The sequence below is a fragment of the Bos mutus genome, chromosome 2 (genome assembly GCF_027580195.1).
Source record: "Bos mutus isolate GX-2022 chromosome 2, NWIPB_WYAK_1.1, whole genome shotgun sequence".
In the NCBI taxonomy this organism is placed as follows: domain Eukaryota; kingdom Metazoa; phylum Chordata; class Mammalia; order Artiodactyla; family Bovidae; genus Bos; species Bos mutus.
The window spans coordinates 80,235,472-80,254,476 of record NC_091618.1 but is presented as its reverse complement, the minus strand read 5'-3'; the positions used below and the strand labels follow the sequence as shown (position 1 = coordinate 80,254,476).

General features: G+C 36.0%; 1 protein-coding gene across 1 annotated transcript in view; it reads left to right on the top strand.

The window, feature by feature from the left end:
* The window catches only part of LRP1B (LDL receptor related protein 1B), a 1,793,119-nt gene that overhangs the window by 603,390 nt on the left and 1,170,724 nt on the right, over positions 1-19,005 (top strand). Inside the window, exon 4 of the mRNA XM_070360639.1 lies at positions 1,804-1,932. Coding sequence (XP_070216740.1) covers positions 1,804-1,932 — 129 coding nt within the window. The remainder of the gene's footprint in view (positions 1-1,803; positions 1,933-19,005) is intronic.

The following is a 19,005-nucleotide window of genomic DNA, read 5'->3' as shown; positions in this document are numbered from 1 at the left end:
GCCAGGCTCCTCTGTCCATGAAATTCTCTGAGTAAGAATACTGGAGTGGGTTGCCATTTCCTTCTCCAGGGGATCTTCCCAACCCAGGGATTGGACCTGAGTCTCCTACACTGGCAGGTGGATTTTTACTCTGAGCAACCAGAGAAACCATGGTATACCCTAAGGGGGATATCAAATCTATATTTCTTATAAATTAAACCATCATTCACTTCCAACATATCCAATCTAGTCTTCACATGTTGTCTTTTTTATTTCTTAAAACATTTGAGTCTATTCCCTCTTCTCCATTGTTACTGCCACTATAGTTCAAACTATTATGACTTCTAAACACAATTTGTTATATGAAATTAGCACATAGGTAATTTTCTAGGATTCTTTCTCTATATTGATTAATCCATTTTTCATATGATTTTATTTAGTTTTAAATTACAAAGTAGATCATAAAACTCCTATAATTAATGTTTCACCAATGCCTATATGGTTATAGCACTTTAGCATGCAAATAACTTCATTGTCTCATCCCCAGACTGTTTTCCCAATATTGTGTGAAGTTGCTCAGTCGTATCCAACTCTTTTGAGCCCGTGGACTGTAGCTCACCAGGCTCCTCTGTCCATGGGATTCTCCAGGCAAGAATACTTTAGTGGGTTGCTATTTCCTTCTCCAGGGGATCTTCCCAACCCAGGGATGGAACCCAGGTCTCCTACATTGCAGGCAGACACTTTATCCTCTGAGCCACCAGGGAAGCCTTTACCCTTATTCCACTTGACTACTTAAAATTGTTTGAAATCCCTACTGTGTCATCCCAATGATTTTTCACATGCTGTTTTGTTTAACTGCAATACCTCCTTCCATCTGATCCATTTTTATTTAGTCTGAGGAAATCTAAATCATCCTTTAATCTCAGCTCAGTATGAAGCCGTCACTTAACATCCTCCCTTCAATTCCAAGAAGGTTCATTTACCTCTCTCTGTTTCTATCATAACTAGAATGCCTTTGTTATAAGGAAATGCATAGAAATGAGATTCTTATTTCACTAGACTTGTTTCAACATTTGAAACCATGTTTTATCAGTTTTAGTTTCTTAAGGGATTAGTATAGTGCTTGGTACACAGGACAGACTGAATACACATTTGTCTAAATTATTAACTGACAGATTTTTTTTTTTTTTAATTTGTCTGGTTGGTGAACAATCATTAAGTATCTGCTGTGTATAGAGGTTTGGACAAGTGCTAGAGGAAAAAAGTATTGGGAGTGTAAGGAGTAAAGAAATAGGAGGAGGGCCATAGATATTAAAATAAAAAAATAAGATAAAAATTTTCTTTTTGATGAATATTTAAGTTTCCTCCTTTTGATTTAGTGAGGGTAGTTTACATATCTTGGCCCAGAACTTTCATTTAATGTGTTCATTGAAAATTGTGTTTCCAGACTAGTTCTTTGTTAAAATACTGAAAAAACCAGATTTATAAACAGTAGAACTCTTGAACAAATATTCATCAGAGTGCATGTAATGCCTTTGCACAAATAGCCAAGGACTTTTAGCCTGGCCATCAAAAATGCAAATAAATTTTCCTTTAAAGTAAATGACTTTATCTTAAGCTTGATCTTGTCCGTAACTCTTAAAATAATAATGAATTTTATGTTCAGATTCTGTGGTTTTGAAAAGATATGTTGGAGTTGGCTCTTTCTTAAAAAAAAAAAAGCCTATTTCCAAAGTTTGGGGAAAAAATGTATATATATTCTTCAGGGGGAATAAAGTACCCAACAATATATCTCCTTAGAAATGATGCTAATTTTCCTTTTAGATCAAGATGAATGTGCTATTTATGGTACATGCAGCCAGTCCTGCGTAAATACATATGGATCCTATGCTTGTAGTTGTGTGGAGGGCTACATAATGCAGCCAGACAATAGATCCTGCAAAGCCAAAAATGGTAAGTTATCTATTTTTTTTTGTCCTTCCAGAATTCATTTCCTGTTTGTAGTTCCTTTTCATTAGAAATGTCATAAAGCAATGTGACTTTGAAGAAATAGATCTTTCCTTCATTTTAATTCACTGATCCATACTTACAAATTCAGAGCAGTTCTTTTAGTTGTCACTGATCACTACAAAACTCCTTGCATTACAGGAAGTTTATAATGAACAAAAAAACCTGTTCAAAGGAAATGGGTTAATTGATTTGAATTACCCTTCTCTCTCCTGGACTATATGATAGATTCCTAAATGGTTTCTGTGGTACTGCTTCCCTCTAAAATTCATGTATCACATAATAAAGTTATCTGCTAAAATATAAACCAGACCACACCATTATTTTGCTTAAAATCACCCAATAATTTCACTTATGTTGAGAATAAAACCCAACTTCTCACAGGACCTCTAAAGGCTAATGATCTGGTACCATTTAATTTTCATCTCCTCTCCTACTACTTCTCCTTTTATCATACACCAGACAGCCTAGTTTCCTTCTCCTTCAGCCATTCTCTCTTTCCTTTAGGTCTTTTCATTTGCCGTTTGATCTGCCTACAATGCTTTCCCTAAGATAGTCACATTCTTATCATTCAAGTCTTAGCTAAAATGTCAACACTCAGAATGACCTCTGACCATTCTATTTAAGGATGTGTACTCTCTCCTACACTATCTTATTTTCAACTGTACTTATTTATTCATACCTATTTTATAACAGTATGACTTTTCAGTTTTATTTTCTTTATAGCACTACCGTTTGAAATGAACTTCTTTATGTACTTGTTTATCATTGGGTTTACCCAGAACAACATAAGCATTATGAGAGTACAGACCTTGTCAATTTTGTTTGCTGTTACTTAATCAGTTCTGAAAATTGCCTGGAACATGTAAGTATTCAGTGTGTATTTATGGAAGGAAAGGAGGAAGGAAGAAAGGAAAAAGAACTAATTGTTCTTTCTAGTTAAGATTACTAAAACGAGTGTTGTCCTCTTAAGTGTTTTTATTTCATGTTTCAAAACTGCCTTCCCTTTATCTTTTACGTGCATATAAAGCCTACGTTTTCTACACAGTGTTCAGTCTAAGTAAACCCTAAGTATTGTTGGTTTGCTAATGAGGTATTCTGGTGATGATAGGATAACACTGTTTGTGTGTGTGTGTGTGTGTGTGTGTGTGTGCATGAAATGAATTAGCTTGGAGACAATATATGAAAATATTATACATGGTATTCTATCTGGCATCTTCTAACTTCCTCCAAATTAGGTTTCATTTCATGCATTTTCAAATTATGATGTTTTGATAAGTTAATCAATGTCCCCCTACTCCCTTTTATTAGCAACTGGGAAATTAGACATGGGACTGGGTTCCCTTTCCTGAAACTAAATTGAGCAAAGCATTGGATTTGCTCTGCAAGCTATTGCTGCTTCCCTTTGCATCATAACCTCATGTTGCAATTTCAACTATTTCTCTGAAATAGTATGCTTAATGATTTACAAAACATATTTGTACAGAAAATTACCAAGAAAGGAACTCTTTTACTTCTTAGTTTATTTCTTTCAATTGCTGACTTAGTTTATGAGGCCCTATTTATTTTCGGGTGTAATCCTCCAGAAAAAATAGGTCAAGTTATATGTTACTCTTTTTTTCCTACCACTGAGAGTTCTGATTTAATATATTGACAGAAGAAAGAAGTAGAAGGCTTTTTCGTTTATTGATCCACTCAATATTGCTGTGAATACACAGGGAGAATGTTGTGTAATAAACCCTATTCAAAGAAGGACTTTCTCTCTTTTACATGGACTGGTTTCTGACAAAAAGAAATGTAACCAAAGAGGGCTGACACATGATATTAATTATGCATCAAGGATATTTGATGACTCTACCATTGATGATGGAATATATAAATGCCTTCACTTCTAAGTGGTTGGCTTGATGATAATATTGGAATATATAATTAGAACAATACACAGTTTTCATGGGAATGTTCCTGTGGTTTGTAATTGGGGAAGAATGAGTAATATTGAAAATGAGTACAAGTCTATAACATATACTGACTAGTTCTAAAGGTCACATGAATATTTAAACAATGCATTTGTGTAATTAAAAAGAAAGGCAAGGATGGGATGATTTGAGAGAATAGCATTGAAACATGAATATTACCATATGTGAAATAGATCACCAGTCCAAGTTCAATGCATGAAACAGGGCATTCAAAGCTGGTGCACTGGGACAAGCCTGAGGGATGGGGTGGGGAGGGAAGAGTGTAGGGGGTTCAGAATGGGGGACACATGTACACCCATGGCTGATTCATGTCAATGTATGGCAAAACCCACTAAATACAGTAAAGTCATTCACCTGCAATTAAAATAAATTCATTAATAAAAAAATCAAACCCAAAGACTACAGTAGGCAGCTAGAATTGCACACAAAGGGAAAGTTCTGCAAAGGCCTTACTAGATAACAGAAGGGAAAGCAAAAGGTCTGAGGATAAGTAGCCCTTTATGTGAAGGCAGAGTGGCAGAGTCAATAGGTTGGGAAGCTGCTATTAAGGTGGTGAACTAGCTTAGCACAAAATAAAATCACAATCACTCCCCAACTAGTCACCCAGAAAGCTTCCTGTGGAACATTATTTTTAGTGTAATATTTGATAGTAATAAGGAAAATTAAGTTAATTGATTGTCCCTTTTTTGCAATATAATGACCAAATCCAAGTAAAATTCAAGATCCTTTTTAAAAAATGCTTCTAATAGGAGAGGACATTTTAGTCTGTGTGGCAGATGAAAGAAAAGATTAATAAGAGGCAGGAGGCCTTTTCATACCTGATATTCCATGCAGTACAGACAAAACCTTTTCTACACTTAGTAAGACTGACCTGATTACTGCAATATAGAATCAAGTGTTTCAAAGTTGAGAGAAACTTCAAAGGTAACCTAGTCCAAGTATCTGTGTGATATCAAAATAGGTAATTTCCAAATGGAAGAAAGTCTGCAATCTATGTTAAAAAAAAAAATTAACTATGCATACTTGATATTACTAGGTAGGAGGAGGCATGCTAGAATGTGAATGTCATAATGAATTGTTCATACCTTTAGAATGGGACAAACATTAAAAACTAGTAACTGTCAGGCATCTTTATGTATCCAGTAATACATCCTGTATATTTTTTATATTTTCTGAAATCAATTCTAATAATGACATCAACTCTGAACATGAAATGTTTTTCTTTGTTTATTCTGTTTTCTTTTAAAAATTTAACTTTCGTTTAACTTAGGTTGATTTTCTTGTAGAATTATGTGTTAAATATGGACCCCCCTGATTGATAGTGGGCTCATGCTGAACCTATGAGAGTAAAAATAATAGTTAAGGGTGTTTAATTTATGAACTACTGGCAATTTGGAATGAACTGATGAGTTCAGTCTCCTCTAGCTGTACTTTTCAATGTCCTCACCACTTGCTGAAGGCAAGTACTTACCTCAGTGTTCAGTTCTGTGGTACCTGTAGGGCTTTACTGATTGAACTAAAGTAGTAGAAAAATAAAGAGCACTAAATAATTCTGTGTTCATCAGGGGAGAGGCACTGCCTTAAATGGTACCAGTGAGAGAGAGAGCATACTTCTTTGCCATAGAGGAACCAGAGTAGAGAGAGAAGCGAGCCCATTAAATAACCTTGGGGTTCTGTTACAACTTATACTTTGGTATTCACTGATTTGCGTGAGGGTAAGGAGAGACTTTTAGGCAGGAACTCTTAGTCGTTGCTCAGGTAGTAAAGACTCTGCCAACAATGCAGGAGACCAGAGTTTGATCCCTGGGTCGGGAACATCCCCTGGAGGAGGGAATGGACACCAAGTCCAGTATTATTCCCTGAAAAACTCCATGGACAGAGGAGTATGGTGGGCTACCGTCCATGGGGTTGCAAAGAGTAGGACACAGCTGAGCAACTAACACTTAGTTGTAAGAAAGACAAATTATAATACCTATATAAACCATAGGAGCACACCTCCAAACAGTGTTAGAAATTGTTTCCATAGCACTTGCTTTCTTCAAATCCCTTAGGATTATACAGTGGAGGTGACAAATAGATTCAAGGGATTAGATCTGATAGAGTGCCTGAAGAACTGTGGGTGGAGGTTCCTGACATTGTACAGGAGGCAGGGATCAAGACCATTCCCAAGAAAAAGAAATGTAAAAAGGCCAAACGGTTGTCAGAGGAAGCCTTACAAATAGCTGTGAATAGAAGAGAAGAGAAAGGCAAGGAGAAAAGGAAAGATATACCCATTTGAATGCAGAGTTCCAAAGAATAGCATAGAGAAATAAGAAAGCCTTCCTCAGCTATCAGTGCAAAGAAATACAGGAAAACAATAGAATGGGAAAGTCTAGAGATCTCTTCAAGAAAGTTAGAGATACCAAGGGAACATTTCATTCAAAGATGGGCACAATAAAGGACAGAAATTGTATGCACCTAACAGAAACAGATGGGGAAACAGTGGAAACAGTGTCAGACTTTATTTTTTGGAGCTCCAAAGTCACTGCAGATGGTGACTGCAGCCATGAAATTAAAAGACGCTTATTCCTTGGAAGAAAAGTTATGACCAACCTAGATAGCATATTGAAAAGCAGAGACATTACTTTGCCAACAAAGGTCCGTCTAGTCAAGGCTATGGTTTTTCCAGTGGTCATGTATGGATGTGAGTGTTGGACTGTGAAGAAAGCTGAGCGCCGAAGAATTGATGCTTTTGAACTGTGGTGTTGGAGAAGACTCTTGAGAATACCTTGGATTGCATGGAGACCCAACCAGTCAATCCTAAGGAATATCAGTCCTGAATATTCATTGGAAGGACTGATGCTGAAGCTGAAACTCCAATACTTTCGTCACCTAATGTGAAGAACTGACTTATTTGAAAAGACCCTGATGCTGGGAAAGACAAGGCAGGAGGAGGAGGGGATGACAGAGGGTGAGATGGTTGGATGGCATCACAGACTTAATGGACATGAGTTTGAGTAAACTCCGGGAGTTGGTGATGGACAGGCAGGCCTGAGTGCTGCAGTCCATGGGGTCACAAAGAGTCAGATAGGACTGAGCCACTGAACTGAACTGATTATCCACAGTAGTACACCTCCAAATAATGTTAGAAATTGTTTCTATAGCACTTTCTTACTTTTCTACAGTTGAAAAAAGGGAGATATAAAATATATCTTCCTATGGCTCCTACTTCTAACTTCTACTATCCTCTACTAATAAATAGTTTAAATTTTCCTTTTGGAACGTGGAGGAATATCCATGGTTTTCTGTCAAAACTGGATCTATTTGTAGGGGGAATAGGCTGGTACTTATATACAAAGGGAAGAGCCCAGGAATTAAAACCAAAAAAAAAAAAAGGAAGAACCCCTGTTCAGTGTATCATAGTCTCATCAGTCACTTGTGATGATTGAAGTTCAGTTAGTAAAGTATAATTGCTTTGTTGTTGTTGTTTTTAATAACTACCCATGGTAAAGTCTAAATATTCCTAGGAAGAGTAATATTGTCTTTGTAATATGGGTAGTTTATGAAGCTACTGGGTCAGACCTGTTTCAGTCTACTGTCTAGCTAAGAGTAGCTCCCTTCAGAATGATATGAGATTATGTCTTGACAATTTGATGATATGCTATTTAGCATTCTTACTATTTTTAGATAGCCCAAAGGATTAGTTCCTGCACAGTTTGTCATTTCATTGAGGCATAACTGTGAATGATACTTGGTGACATGAATGTATATGAGTAATTCTGAGCTAGGAGGAAGCCTTGTAGACCAAGAGCAGCATAGAAATCAAGACTTGTTGTTTTTCGCTAAGTCACGTATGCATGGAGAAAATGATGTACACTATGGTAGACTGTAAGTGACAGAGAAGTAACAGTGCCTGGAACAGAGTATGTTCTGGGTAAAAGTTTGTCAGATGCTTTAAGCAATTTCCTAAACATTCAGGAAGCAGAAAAAGGGTACTAGAATATTCAGTTCAGTTCATTTCAGTTCAGTCGCTCAGTCATGTCCGACTCTTTGCGACCCCATGACTCGCGGCATGCCAGGCCTCCCTATCCATCACCAACTCCCGGAGTTAAACTCACGTCCATCGAGTCGGTGATGCCATCCAGCCATCTCATCCTCTGTCGTCCCCTTTTCCTCTTTCCCCCAATCCCTCCCAGCATCAGAGTCTTTTCCAATGAGTCAACTCTTGGCATGAGGTGGCCAAAGTACTGGAGTTTCAGCTTTAGCATCATTTCTTCCAAAGAACACCAAGGCTGATCTCCTTTAGAATGGACTGGTTGGATCTCCTTGCAGTCCAAGGGACTCTCAGGAGTCTTCTCCAACACCACAGTTCAAATGCATCATACCAGAATATTGAGGATCAATAAAAGGAAAGTCAAAAGACTGGAAGAGATTCAAAGGGTAACTTAAGTTCAGCATCACTTTTCTTTTCTTTTTCTTTTTTTCTACCCACACAACTGTTAATGAGCTTTAGAGTATTGAGGTATAAAACTCCTCATGAATATTCTATGTTCTATTTTTTTGTTATTTTTAAAATTTTACTTTTTTTTTCTCAGCTGGAAAACATCAGTTTCACAGTCTAACACTTTTCTTGATATCTTAAATGTTTTTTCCAGCAACAAAATTGCAAGATTGATAGTAATCTTACCTGCCATGTTTTTCATGTGTCATGACACCTTTGATTTACCCATGACTAGGAAGAATATTTGACACAGAAAAAATGCATATCTTCCATTTTTCTTACCACTTAACATCGTAGCTGCAATATAGCTGTGGATGTCTTTGGAAATTAAGAATTACATACCAACATTTGTGGGCTTTGGATATGACAATCAATAAATTTTGTTTTCACAAATGTCACAATATATAACTGCAAATTTCTGTCACTGCATTTAATTTTTGTAGACTAGCTATTGACCTATTATTGAAATCCCTAATATAGAATATATGATAGATCATGTAATGTTCTACAGTTAACTCCCTTTCTTTGTCTTAAAATTGGACCAACAAAATGAAAAATAAAAAGAAATGAGCCACATTTGAATTCATAGAAATTACAGATGGTTTAATTTTAAGATTAGACATGGACAGACTTCTCTGGTGATCCAGTGGTTAAGACTTCACCTTTCAATGCAGGGGTTGCAGGTTCAGTCTCTGATCTGGCAGCTAAGATACCACATGCCTCCCTGCCACAAAGCCAGAACATAAACAACAGTAGCAATATTGTAACAAATTCAATAAAGACTTTAAAAAATAGTCCACATCAAAAAATATTTTTTTAAAAAGGTTAAGCATGGATATATAATTTTTTTCTATTGCTTTGTTTAAGGAATGTAGAAGTATAGAGTTATTGAAACCCTCAGAAAGCCAAAGGTTAAAACCTAATGAAAAAAAATTTTATTTTTATAATTAATCAGAAATTTTTTTTTTTCAGAGAGCCTTCAAGGCATTTCCCCTGTATCAGTTGCAGACAACAATGTACTGAATAATAACTGCAGTTAGAGAATGTCTCTTGAGCACTGCTCCCCAGAGTTCATACTTGCTCTTGACTTTGATAACTCATGTTCTGCATATTCTCCCTACTTAAGCTGCTTAGAGGCATTTTAATCCTGAGAAGAGAAAATCCATTGTATTGAATGCATTTTTAAATGTGTGTGAGCATTTCTTCTTAGCGCCAGGACTCACATAGCCTCCATTTTTGCTTTGTGTGAAAGACAATACTTGCCAGGTTATTAGATAATTTATATCTTAACAGACTTTAGAGTTTTAGAACAACATACCATCAAATTACAAGGAATATATCTGGTAAAGTATCTAGAAGCTTGGTATATAATCACAATTGAGTACTGAAAATCCATCTGTCTTTGTAATAGGAAAGTAGAAAATTGTAATCTTAATAAATACGTGTTATGTAGTTATATCCGTTGGCAGCCTTGTCAGAAACAGTGAAATAGATTAAATGACCTTTCCCTCTTCCACCTCTAGATAATGAATTTTCATATGTCTACCTCCTTCCTCATTACTTGAAGATGATAATCTTTCATATTCCCCTGAGGAAAAAGAAACAGTCAAAAAAGAATTTTTTCACCCTGAACTCTCCTAAATCTACCAATCTATCTGAATGTAGAACTATTCACTTTTTCTCTTATTTGAAGGGAAGAACAAACTGACTTTGTTCCTAAGGCCAGTCCCTGTAATTGTGCATCCATACCACCTTTTCTCAACTGTATAAGAGTTAGACTCAGTCAGTTGCTTATTTATTCCCTGAATCATCAATATTCTCTTTTTTCCTGGATCACTCCCATTGGTATACAACGATCTTGTAAAGAGGCTGTGAAATAACTTCTTTAATAATTGTATTCCTCTCCAGCTACCACTCCATTTTTCTTTTCCCATTATGCAAAAAGTGTGTTGTCTATTTCCTCCTCTGTCCTCAGTGAGTCTTACATTCTTATCACTTACTTACACCTCTATTGCCAAAGTTACCAGTGACCTTCAGTTGCATAATTATTCAGTTATCAATCCTTAGCACACAACTGATCTTGTCTCCTCCTTGAATACTTTCCCTTTTAAAGAGTATATTCCTTGAGTTCTCTTATTATTAATGACTTACTGTGCATTTTTTTTTGCTTGGTTTATTTTGCTGCGTAATCCTCATTTTGCCAGTATGTTTTGCATGACTCAGTGTTCAGTGCTTTGGACAAGTTCCCTTCTTCTATTGATTTCTTAAGGCTTTCATCCTGTATCAGGAGTTTAAAAACACATCCTTTTCCATGGTTTTATTAAACATCTAGAGACGGAGACTTGTAGGTTTTTGTCTCCAGCCCTACATATTAGATCTTACTTGTTAAACACCAAACTCACTTACATACTGAGATCCAACGTACTAAGTCCATTTGGATATTTAATGGAAATATCAAATTCCATGTCTCCCAAGCTTTTGATGCTCTGTCCTAATAATCTTTTCTCCAATGACGACCATCTTGGTAAATGTGACCCTTTTCACTTAGTTGCCCAAATCAAAACACTGTAGTTACCCTTGACTCCATTCTTTCTCTCAGACTCTTTATTTTAAATTTTTAAATATATTCTGAATTGGACTACTCTCTCTAAAGAACAGCTTGCATCCATATTACTACCAATGCTTTACTTTTCTTTGTAGAATTTAATGCTGCCAAAAAATACGAAATAGTGTTTGCTTGCTTACTGACTTTTTCCTCCAGTAAAATGTAAATGCCACAAAAACAAAAATTTTATTAGTTTTGTTAACTGCCGTATCTCTAGCATTTAGACAAGTGCCTGACAGGTGAGTTATGCTCAATAAATCTTTGTTAAATATATAATTAAATATATTAATACCGAAAGAGTATTTTCTTTTTAGGAGACAGAAGTGACTTTTTTAAGGACCCTTGTTTTCAAACTGGAAATATTTTAAAGCCATTTTGAAATAAGCCAATATATTTTACTTGTTGAACTCAATCATTACTGGTTTATATCTTAGAGGGACAAGTCTGAGTTGGAAAAAATGTATTTCTATAGCTAAAGAAGTTTCTGTTTGCCACAGTTAGAAAGGTGACTAGGAGAATCAGAAGTTGCCATAGGCCACTCCTCAGTGACTAATGTGAATTAACCATCCCTGGATTGTCTGCTAATTTTAATATTAATTCAGTAACCTAAAATTTGAATGAATTGTTCTTTGAGAGTTACCAAAATGACCTTTCAATTTAATTATATTTATACTTTAATTAAATTCAGGATAATTAAATATATTTGATTTTCCTGATTAAAAATAATAATGCATTATTTAACATTATTTTATTTATTAAAATGTACTATCATTCTTAAATTTAAAAAATTCAGTAAAGTATCTTTAAATATATTGCAAATTGTGCCAAGTAAGGTCTTCAGGTAGTAGGAGGAATACTTCCTTGATCTGATAGATCGGCTCTTTATTAAGAAACAGGGATATTGTGAGAGCTACTAATTTGCAAAATGAGAAGCTCTTTTTTTATGCATGGTATGTTATTGGCTTTGTTTTTTTGGAAAATTATCCTTATTCCTATAAAACAGCATATTCCATTGCTTCTCAATCATCTTCAGATTGAAATATCCTCTGCATGAAGATATAGGTATTTCACTAATAATATCCAGACAACAAAAAGGTTATATTATTTTAGTCTGTAATTCAGCTTGATTGGTAGTTTACCTGAGTGAGTTTTGGCAATGTCCAAGACAGGATTGCATAATACAGGACTGGCCTAACATGCCAACACCAAGCTCATCATCATTTCTTAAAACTGACTCTACTTCTTTTTTTCCCCAGTTTCACCCTATAACCCAAATTGCAAATCTCCACATCCTCCTTTCACATCCATCCTTCCATATCCTATTACCTACATAAAACAGTCACTACAATTTTAAACTTCTACTTTATCACACCATACTGTCTCTACTTAAGAACAAAATACTAGGCTCTTATGACCAATTTCCCGAGAAATTGGAAGAGTATTTTTCTGTTCAGGAATCCAGCTACTGTACCTGTGTTTACACGATGTTTTTTTTTTAGGAATCCTCTTGGGTTACTGTCCTTATAATTAAAAATATACATACCTTTCTTTATAAAATAAAAATTAAAAATACAATAAATAAAGCATTTATCCAATCAAATGATAGTTTAGCCTGTGTGAAATCTAGTGTGCTCCTAAACCTCTGAGAATTCTTAAGGCCTTACATCTCTCCATTGGACACTGCTTCCAGTAGGAATGTTGGCACAAATAATCATTCTTTCTTTCTATACTGCATCAATCTAAAAGGATACAGAAATGCCTTTTGCTTTTACCTATAGAAATAGATGGGGAAACAGTGGAAACAGTGTCAGACTTTATTTTTGGGGGCTCCAAAATCACTGCAGATTCTGATTGCAGCCATGAAATTAAAAGACACTTACTCCTTGGAAGGAAAATTATGGCCAACCTAGATAGCATATTCAAAAGCAGAGACATTACTTTGCCAACAAAAGTCCATCTAGTCAAGGCTATGGTTTTTCCAGTGGTCATGTATGGATGTGAGAGTTGGACTGTGAAGAAGGCTGAGTGGCGAAGAATTGATGCTTTTGAACTATGGTGTTGGAGAAAACTCTTGAGAGTCCCTTGGACTGCAAGGAGATCCAACCAGTCCATTCTGAAGGAGATCAGCCCTGGGATTTCTTTGGAAGGAATGATGCTAAAGCTGAAACTCCAGTACTTTGGCCACCTCATGCAAAGAGTTGACTCGTTGGAAAAGACTCTGATGCTGGGAGGGATTGGGGGCAGGAGGAAAAGGGGACAACAGAGGATGAGATGGCTGGATGGCATCACCAACTCAATGGACGTGAGTTTGAGTGAATTCCGGGAGTTGGTTATGGACAGGGAGGCCTGGCGTGCTGCGATTCATGGGGTCGTAAAGAGTTGGACACAACTGAGCGACTGAACTGAACTGAACTGAATGCCTTTCCAACCTCACTCTGCAATACTACACCAAGGCATTACAAACTACCTCCCCATCTGATATGAGTTACGTCACACCACTTTAAAAGTAAAAACAAGTTTAAGAAGTTAAATGGGAATTACATCTATCCCACTATATTCTACTTATCCATATTGTATTCCATGTGTCATTTCCCAAATGCACCCCAAAATAAAAGTAAGTTTATCATCTTGACATTAAATGACCTGTGCAGTGTTTCCTCAACCTACTTTCTTGTCTACTACAAGGCCTATGTGAGTTTGAAGCTAGTTCTTTTTACTTAGTAGCTTTGTGATTCTAAGCAATTTAATTAAACCTTAAATAAACTTATTTTCTTTCTATAAAATGTAAATAATATTAACACCTGATTCTTAGAAATATTGTGAGCATACAATAAATGAGTAAATCTGAAGTATATAATACAGTGTTTAATTTCTAAAATATGTTCAAAAGGGTTAACTGTTGTTATTATTGTGATGAAATACTTTCACCACTAATACATGTTCTACCCTCAGAAACTGAAAAACTTGTCAGTATTCCAACATATCTTAGTCTCTCCCACATTTTTGCTTTTGTCCAAGCTTTTTGTTTCACCAGACTTCCTTTTTTTCTTCTTTTTCTTAAAAAACAAATTCTCTGTACATTCAATTTCTGTCCATCCATTAATGCTCAGATGAAAGCAAATGTTTCATCATTAAGGAACTTCTAACTCTATTTAACAGATACATCTTCATACATTTGTGCTGCCAAAACAAAATACCAAAGACTGGGTAAATTACAGATATAAGAAATTTATTTCTCACAGTTCTAGAGGCTGAAAGTCTGAGATCAGGGCACCAGCATGGTCTGGTGAGTGCTGTCTTCTGGGATGCAGACTTGTCCTATCTTCACATTGCAGAAGGCCCTAGAGATCTCTCTAGGGCCTCTTTTATAAGGCAGTAATCCCATTCACATGGGTTCCTCCTTCAGTATGTGAGCAGTGCCCAATCCCCATCAAAACTGTCATCTTAAAGGGTTAGGACTTCAACATATGAATTTAGGGGAAACAAACATTCAACCAAAGGAAGATATAGCTAACAATTCTTTGGAATTAAGTGTTACTATACAAGTTTGATGAAAGGTACCAATCCTGACTTCAAAAATATAGCTATTTATACTTAATTACACTTATTTTTTTTAGATTATATCTTGAAGACAGATGATATAGACACTTATGCTTAATTATACTAATTTTACTTAATTTTTCTATTAGATTATATATTTTTTGAAGTCAGACTATCCTGCTTCATATACTGGTTGAAATGCCTTCAGTGCAGTTCAATTTAGTCAGTCAGTTGTGTCCGACTCTTTGCGATGCCATGAATCACAGCACGCCAGGCCTGCCTGTCCATCACCAACTCCCGGAGTTCACTCAGACTCACGTCCATCGAGTCAGTGATGTCATCCAGCCATCTCATCCTCTGTCGTCCCCTTCTCCTCCTGCCCCCAATCCCTCCCAGCATCAGAGTCTTTTCCAATGAGTCAACTCTTCACATGAGGTGGCCAAAGTACTGGAGTTTCAGCTTTAGCATCATTCCTTCCAAAGAAATCCCAGGGCTGATCTCCTTCAGAATGGACTGGTTGGATCTCCTTGCAGTCCAAGGGACTCTCAAGAGTCTTCTCCAACACCATAGTTCAAAAGCATCAATTCTTCGGCACTCAGCCTTCTTCACAGTCCAACTCTCACATCCATACATGACCACAGGGAAAACCATAGCCTTGACTAGACAGACTTTTGTTGGCAAAATAATGTCTCTGCTTTTGAATATGGTATCTAGGTTGGTCATAACTTTCCTTCCAAGGAGTAAGCATCTTTTAATTTCATAGCTGTAGTCACCATCTGCAGTGATTTCTGGAGCCCAAAAAATAAAGTCTGACACTGTTTCCACTGTTTCCCCATGTATTTCCCATGAAGTGATTGGACCGGATGCCATGATATTCATTTTCTGAATGTTGAGCTTTAAGCCAACTTTTTCACTCTCCATTTTTACTTTCATCAAGAGGCTTTTAGTTCCTCTTCACTTTCTGCCATAACGGTGGTGTCATCTGCATATCTGAGGTTATTGATATTTCTCCAGGCAATCTTGATTCCAGCTTGTGTTTCTTCCAGTCCAGCGTTTCTCATGATGTACTCTGCATGTAAGTTAAATAAGCAGGGTGACAATATACAGCCTTGACGTACTCCTTTTCCTATTTGGAACCAGTCTGTTGTTCCATGTCCAGTTTTAACTGTTGCTTCCTGACCTGCATACAGATTTCTCAAGAGGCAGGTCAGGTGGTCTGGTATTCCCATCTCTCTCAGAATTTTCCACAGTTTATTGTGATCCACACAGTCAAAGGCTTTGGCATAGTCAATAAAACAGAAATAGATGTTTTTTTGGAAATGCCTTACATCCATAAATTCTAAAAAATAAAAAATGCAATAAATAAAACGTTTTCATCCAGTAAAATAGTAGTTTAGCATAAATGCATTATGACAATAAAAGGTAGTGCTAAGATAACTTAAAGTATAATTGCATTTTCTTGCTTGGACCAATACTGTTTTTAGTGTCTTCTAATGTTTCCATTTTTGATTCATGTTTTAATTTTCCTTCTGTAAAATGTGATAAAATAGTTTCTTCTGACATATGGCACAGTGTATACTTATTCTAAATATCATTCATTTCAGTCATGAGATTTTTCCATTAACACAATAATTAAGGAAAAAAGAGAAACAAATTTGGCCATATATGTTTTGGAAGTTAAAATATTTCAACCCTCTATCTTTTTTCCCACTTGGATGGTTAATTTTATCCACATTTTTAGTTTGGCTTAGTTGACTTTAATCTATAATTTATTATACTATTTGAATAATACTTTTCTATGTTTTTTTAAACTAGATAATTTCTTCCTAGTATTTCATATTCAACTTCTTCTGTTCATTGCATAATCTTAGAAGGTTTCTTTTTAATTAGGTGTCTTTATGTAGGTTGTTCTTCGTTTTGTTGCATATAGCTATAGTTTATGTCCTATGAAAAGTGAAAGTGTTGGTCTCTAAGTCATGTCTGACTATGAGACCCTGTGTACTGTAGCCCGCCAGGATCCTCTGTCCATGGAATTCTCCAGGCAAGAATACCAGACGAGTTGCCATTTCCTTTACCAGAGTTCTTCCCAACCTAGGGATCAAACCCTGGTCTCCTGCATTGCAGGCAGATTCTTTACCTTCTGAGCTAGCAGGGTTCCATGAAGCTTTGCAGTTTTCTATTAAAAGTTTTTAGCATTCTTCTCATTTCTCATTTCATCTTATTTTTAAAGCCTTTATATAGTTTCTAAATGATAAATTAAATTTTTTTAAATTCTTCTTTAAATTATTTTAACTTTGTAAAGATTAAAAACCATTTCATAGGGCTAAATGGATTACAATTTTCCCTTTTTTCACTCTTTAGTCCCACTATCTTAATTTGATATACTTTACATGGAATTTATTATTTACCCTTTTATTCAGTTGAACCTCAGATTCTTTGTTCTTTCATCTTTAACACAGTAAATATTGAGAGATATCTACCCAGCTTCTTTCACTGAAGGTAACTGCTCACAATTGTAGGATTAGGTAAGGGAAATCTTAAAGAATATAACTGGATAATGCTTATTATTATATACGCATATGTATACATTTGTTATAAACATTTATTATGTTTGTCTTTATTTGTAAGTACCAGAATCCATAATTCCAATTAGTTAAAATGAAACCAGCTGAGTTAATATTTTAGAATCAAAGGGAAGAATTATTTAGAATTAAAAGGATGTTCAAATGAGACATTAAAAAATGTTTCATTTCCCTGTGAAAACATATGTTTAGCATCAGCTATACATCAAATAATATCATTATAAGTACATATATAAATTTTTATTATATTCTTGACCATGAGAAGAGAAGGATATGTTTGTAAGAATGTGGTTATCAGTTCAGTTCAGTTGCTCAGTCGTGTCTGACTCTTTGAGACCCCATGAATCTCAGCACGCCAGGCCTCCCTGTCCATCACCAACTCCCAGAGTTTACCCAAACTATGTCCATCGAGTCGGTGATGCCATCCACCCATCTCATCCTCTGTTGTCCCTGTCTCCTCCTGCCCCCAATCCCCTCCCAGCATCAGGGTCTTTTCCAATAGTCAACTCTTTGCATGAGGTGGCCAAAGTATTGAAGTTTCAGCTTTAGCATCGGTCCTTCCAATGAACACCCAGGACTGATCTCCTTTAGGATGGACTGGTTGGATCTCCTTGCAGTCCAAGGGACTCTCAAGAGTCTTCTCCAACACCACAGTTCAAAATCATCAATTATTCAGTGCTCAAGCTTTCTTCACAGTCCAACTCTCACATCCATACATGACCACAGGAAAAAACCATAGCCTTGGTTAGATTGACCTTTGTTGGCAAAGTAATGTCTCTGCTTTTGAATATACTATCTAGGTTGGTCATAACTTTCCTTCCAAGGAGTAAGCATCTTTTAATTTCATGGCTGCAATCACCATCTGCAGTGATTTTGGAGCCCTCCCCCACCCCCCCAAAAAAAGTCTGACTCTGTTTCCACTGTTTCCCCATCTATTTCCCATGAAGTGATGGGACTAGATAGCATGATCTTAGTTTTCTGAATGTTGAGCTTTAAGCCAACTTTTTCTCTCTCCTCTTTCACTTTCATCAAGAGGCTTTTTAGTTCCTCTTCACTTTCTGCCATAAGGGTGGTATCATCTGATTACCTGAGGTTATAGGGCCTTGGAATTTAAAGAAGTATATTTATGAATCTAGTCAAATTAGATTTTTCATGTTTTCAAGTTTCTCTTTTTAATTCATCACTTTCTAACCAGTTTTCAAAAATTATGGCACTGATTAATATACCATGATAGGAAAAAAAGCACTTTCTGATTTTATACATGTCTATAACTGTTTGAGAGGGAAAATATTCTTTTTCCGTGCTATTGACATATAGGGGTCAGTCAAGAGGATGAAGACAGTTTTCCTCCAACATGAATCAGTTGAAAGTCTGTTGCAGAGATTTTTTTCAACCTAAGTCTTAATTCTCTAAGTTAGACTATTGACTGAGTACTTTCTTGTGTTTCAATCTCTTCTAATTGGAAGGTTGATATTTATTACTTCTCATTAAGTATTGATGAATAAAATCTTTTGACCTAAGTCATCTGATGTGTTTTCCAACTGTTCCTTTGGGGAAACTGTTTACTGACTCTAAGTGTGGTATCTGATTAAAGCATTGCATTCATTCTAGTCAGTCTGTTATCCTCATCATCAAAGCTAATGATAGTTTTCATTGCAAGTGGAAACACCTGGTAATAATACCCACTAGAGATCTATGCAGTTCAGGTAGAGATAGATAACTTGCCAGGCTTATGCCAGCTTTCATCAGGAAGTATAAAATAAAAGACATATCCTTAGCCCATGATGATATTTGTGGGTTCTTACTGTTCAGTAATTTTCCCCACTTCCATATCAG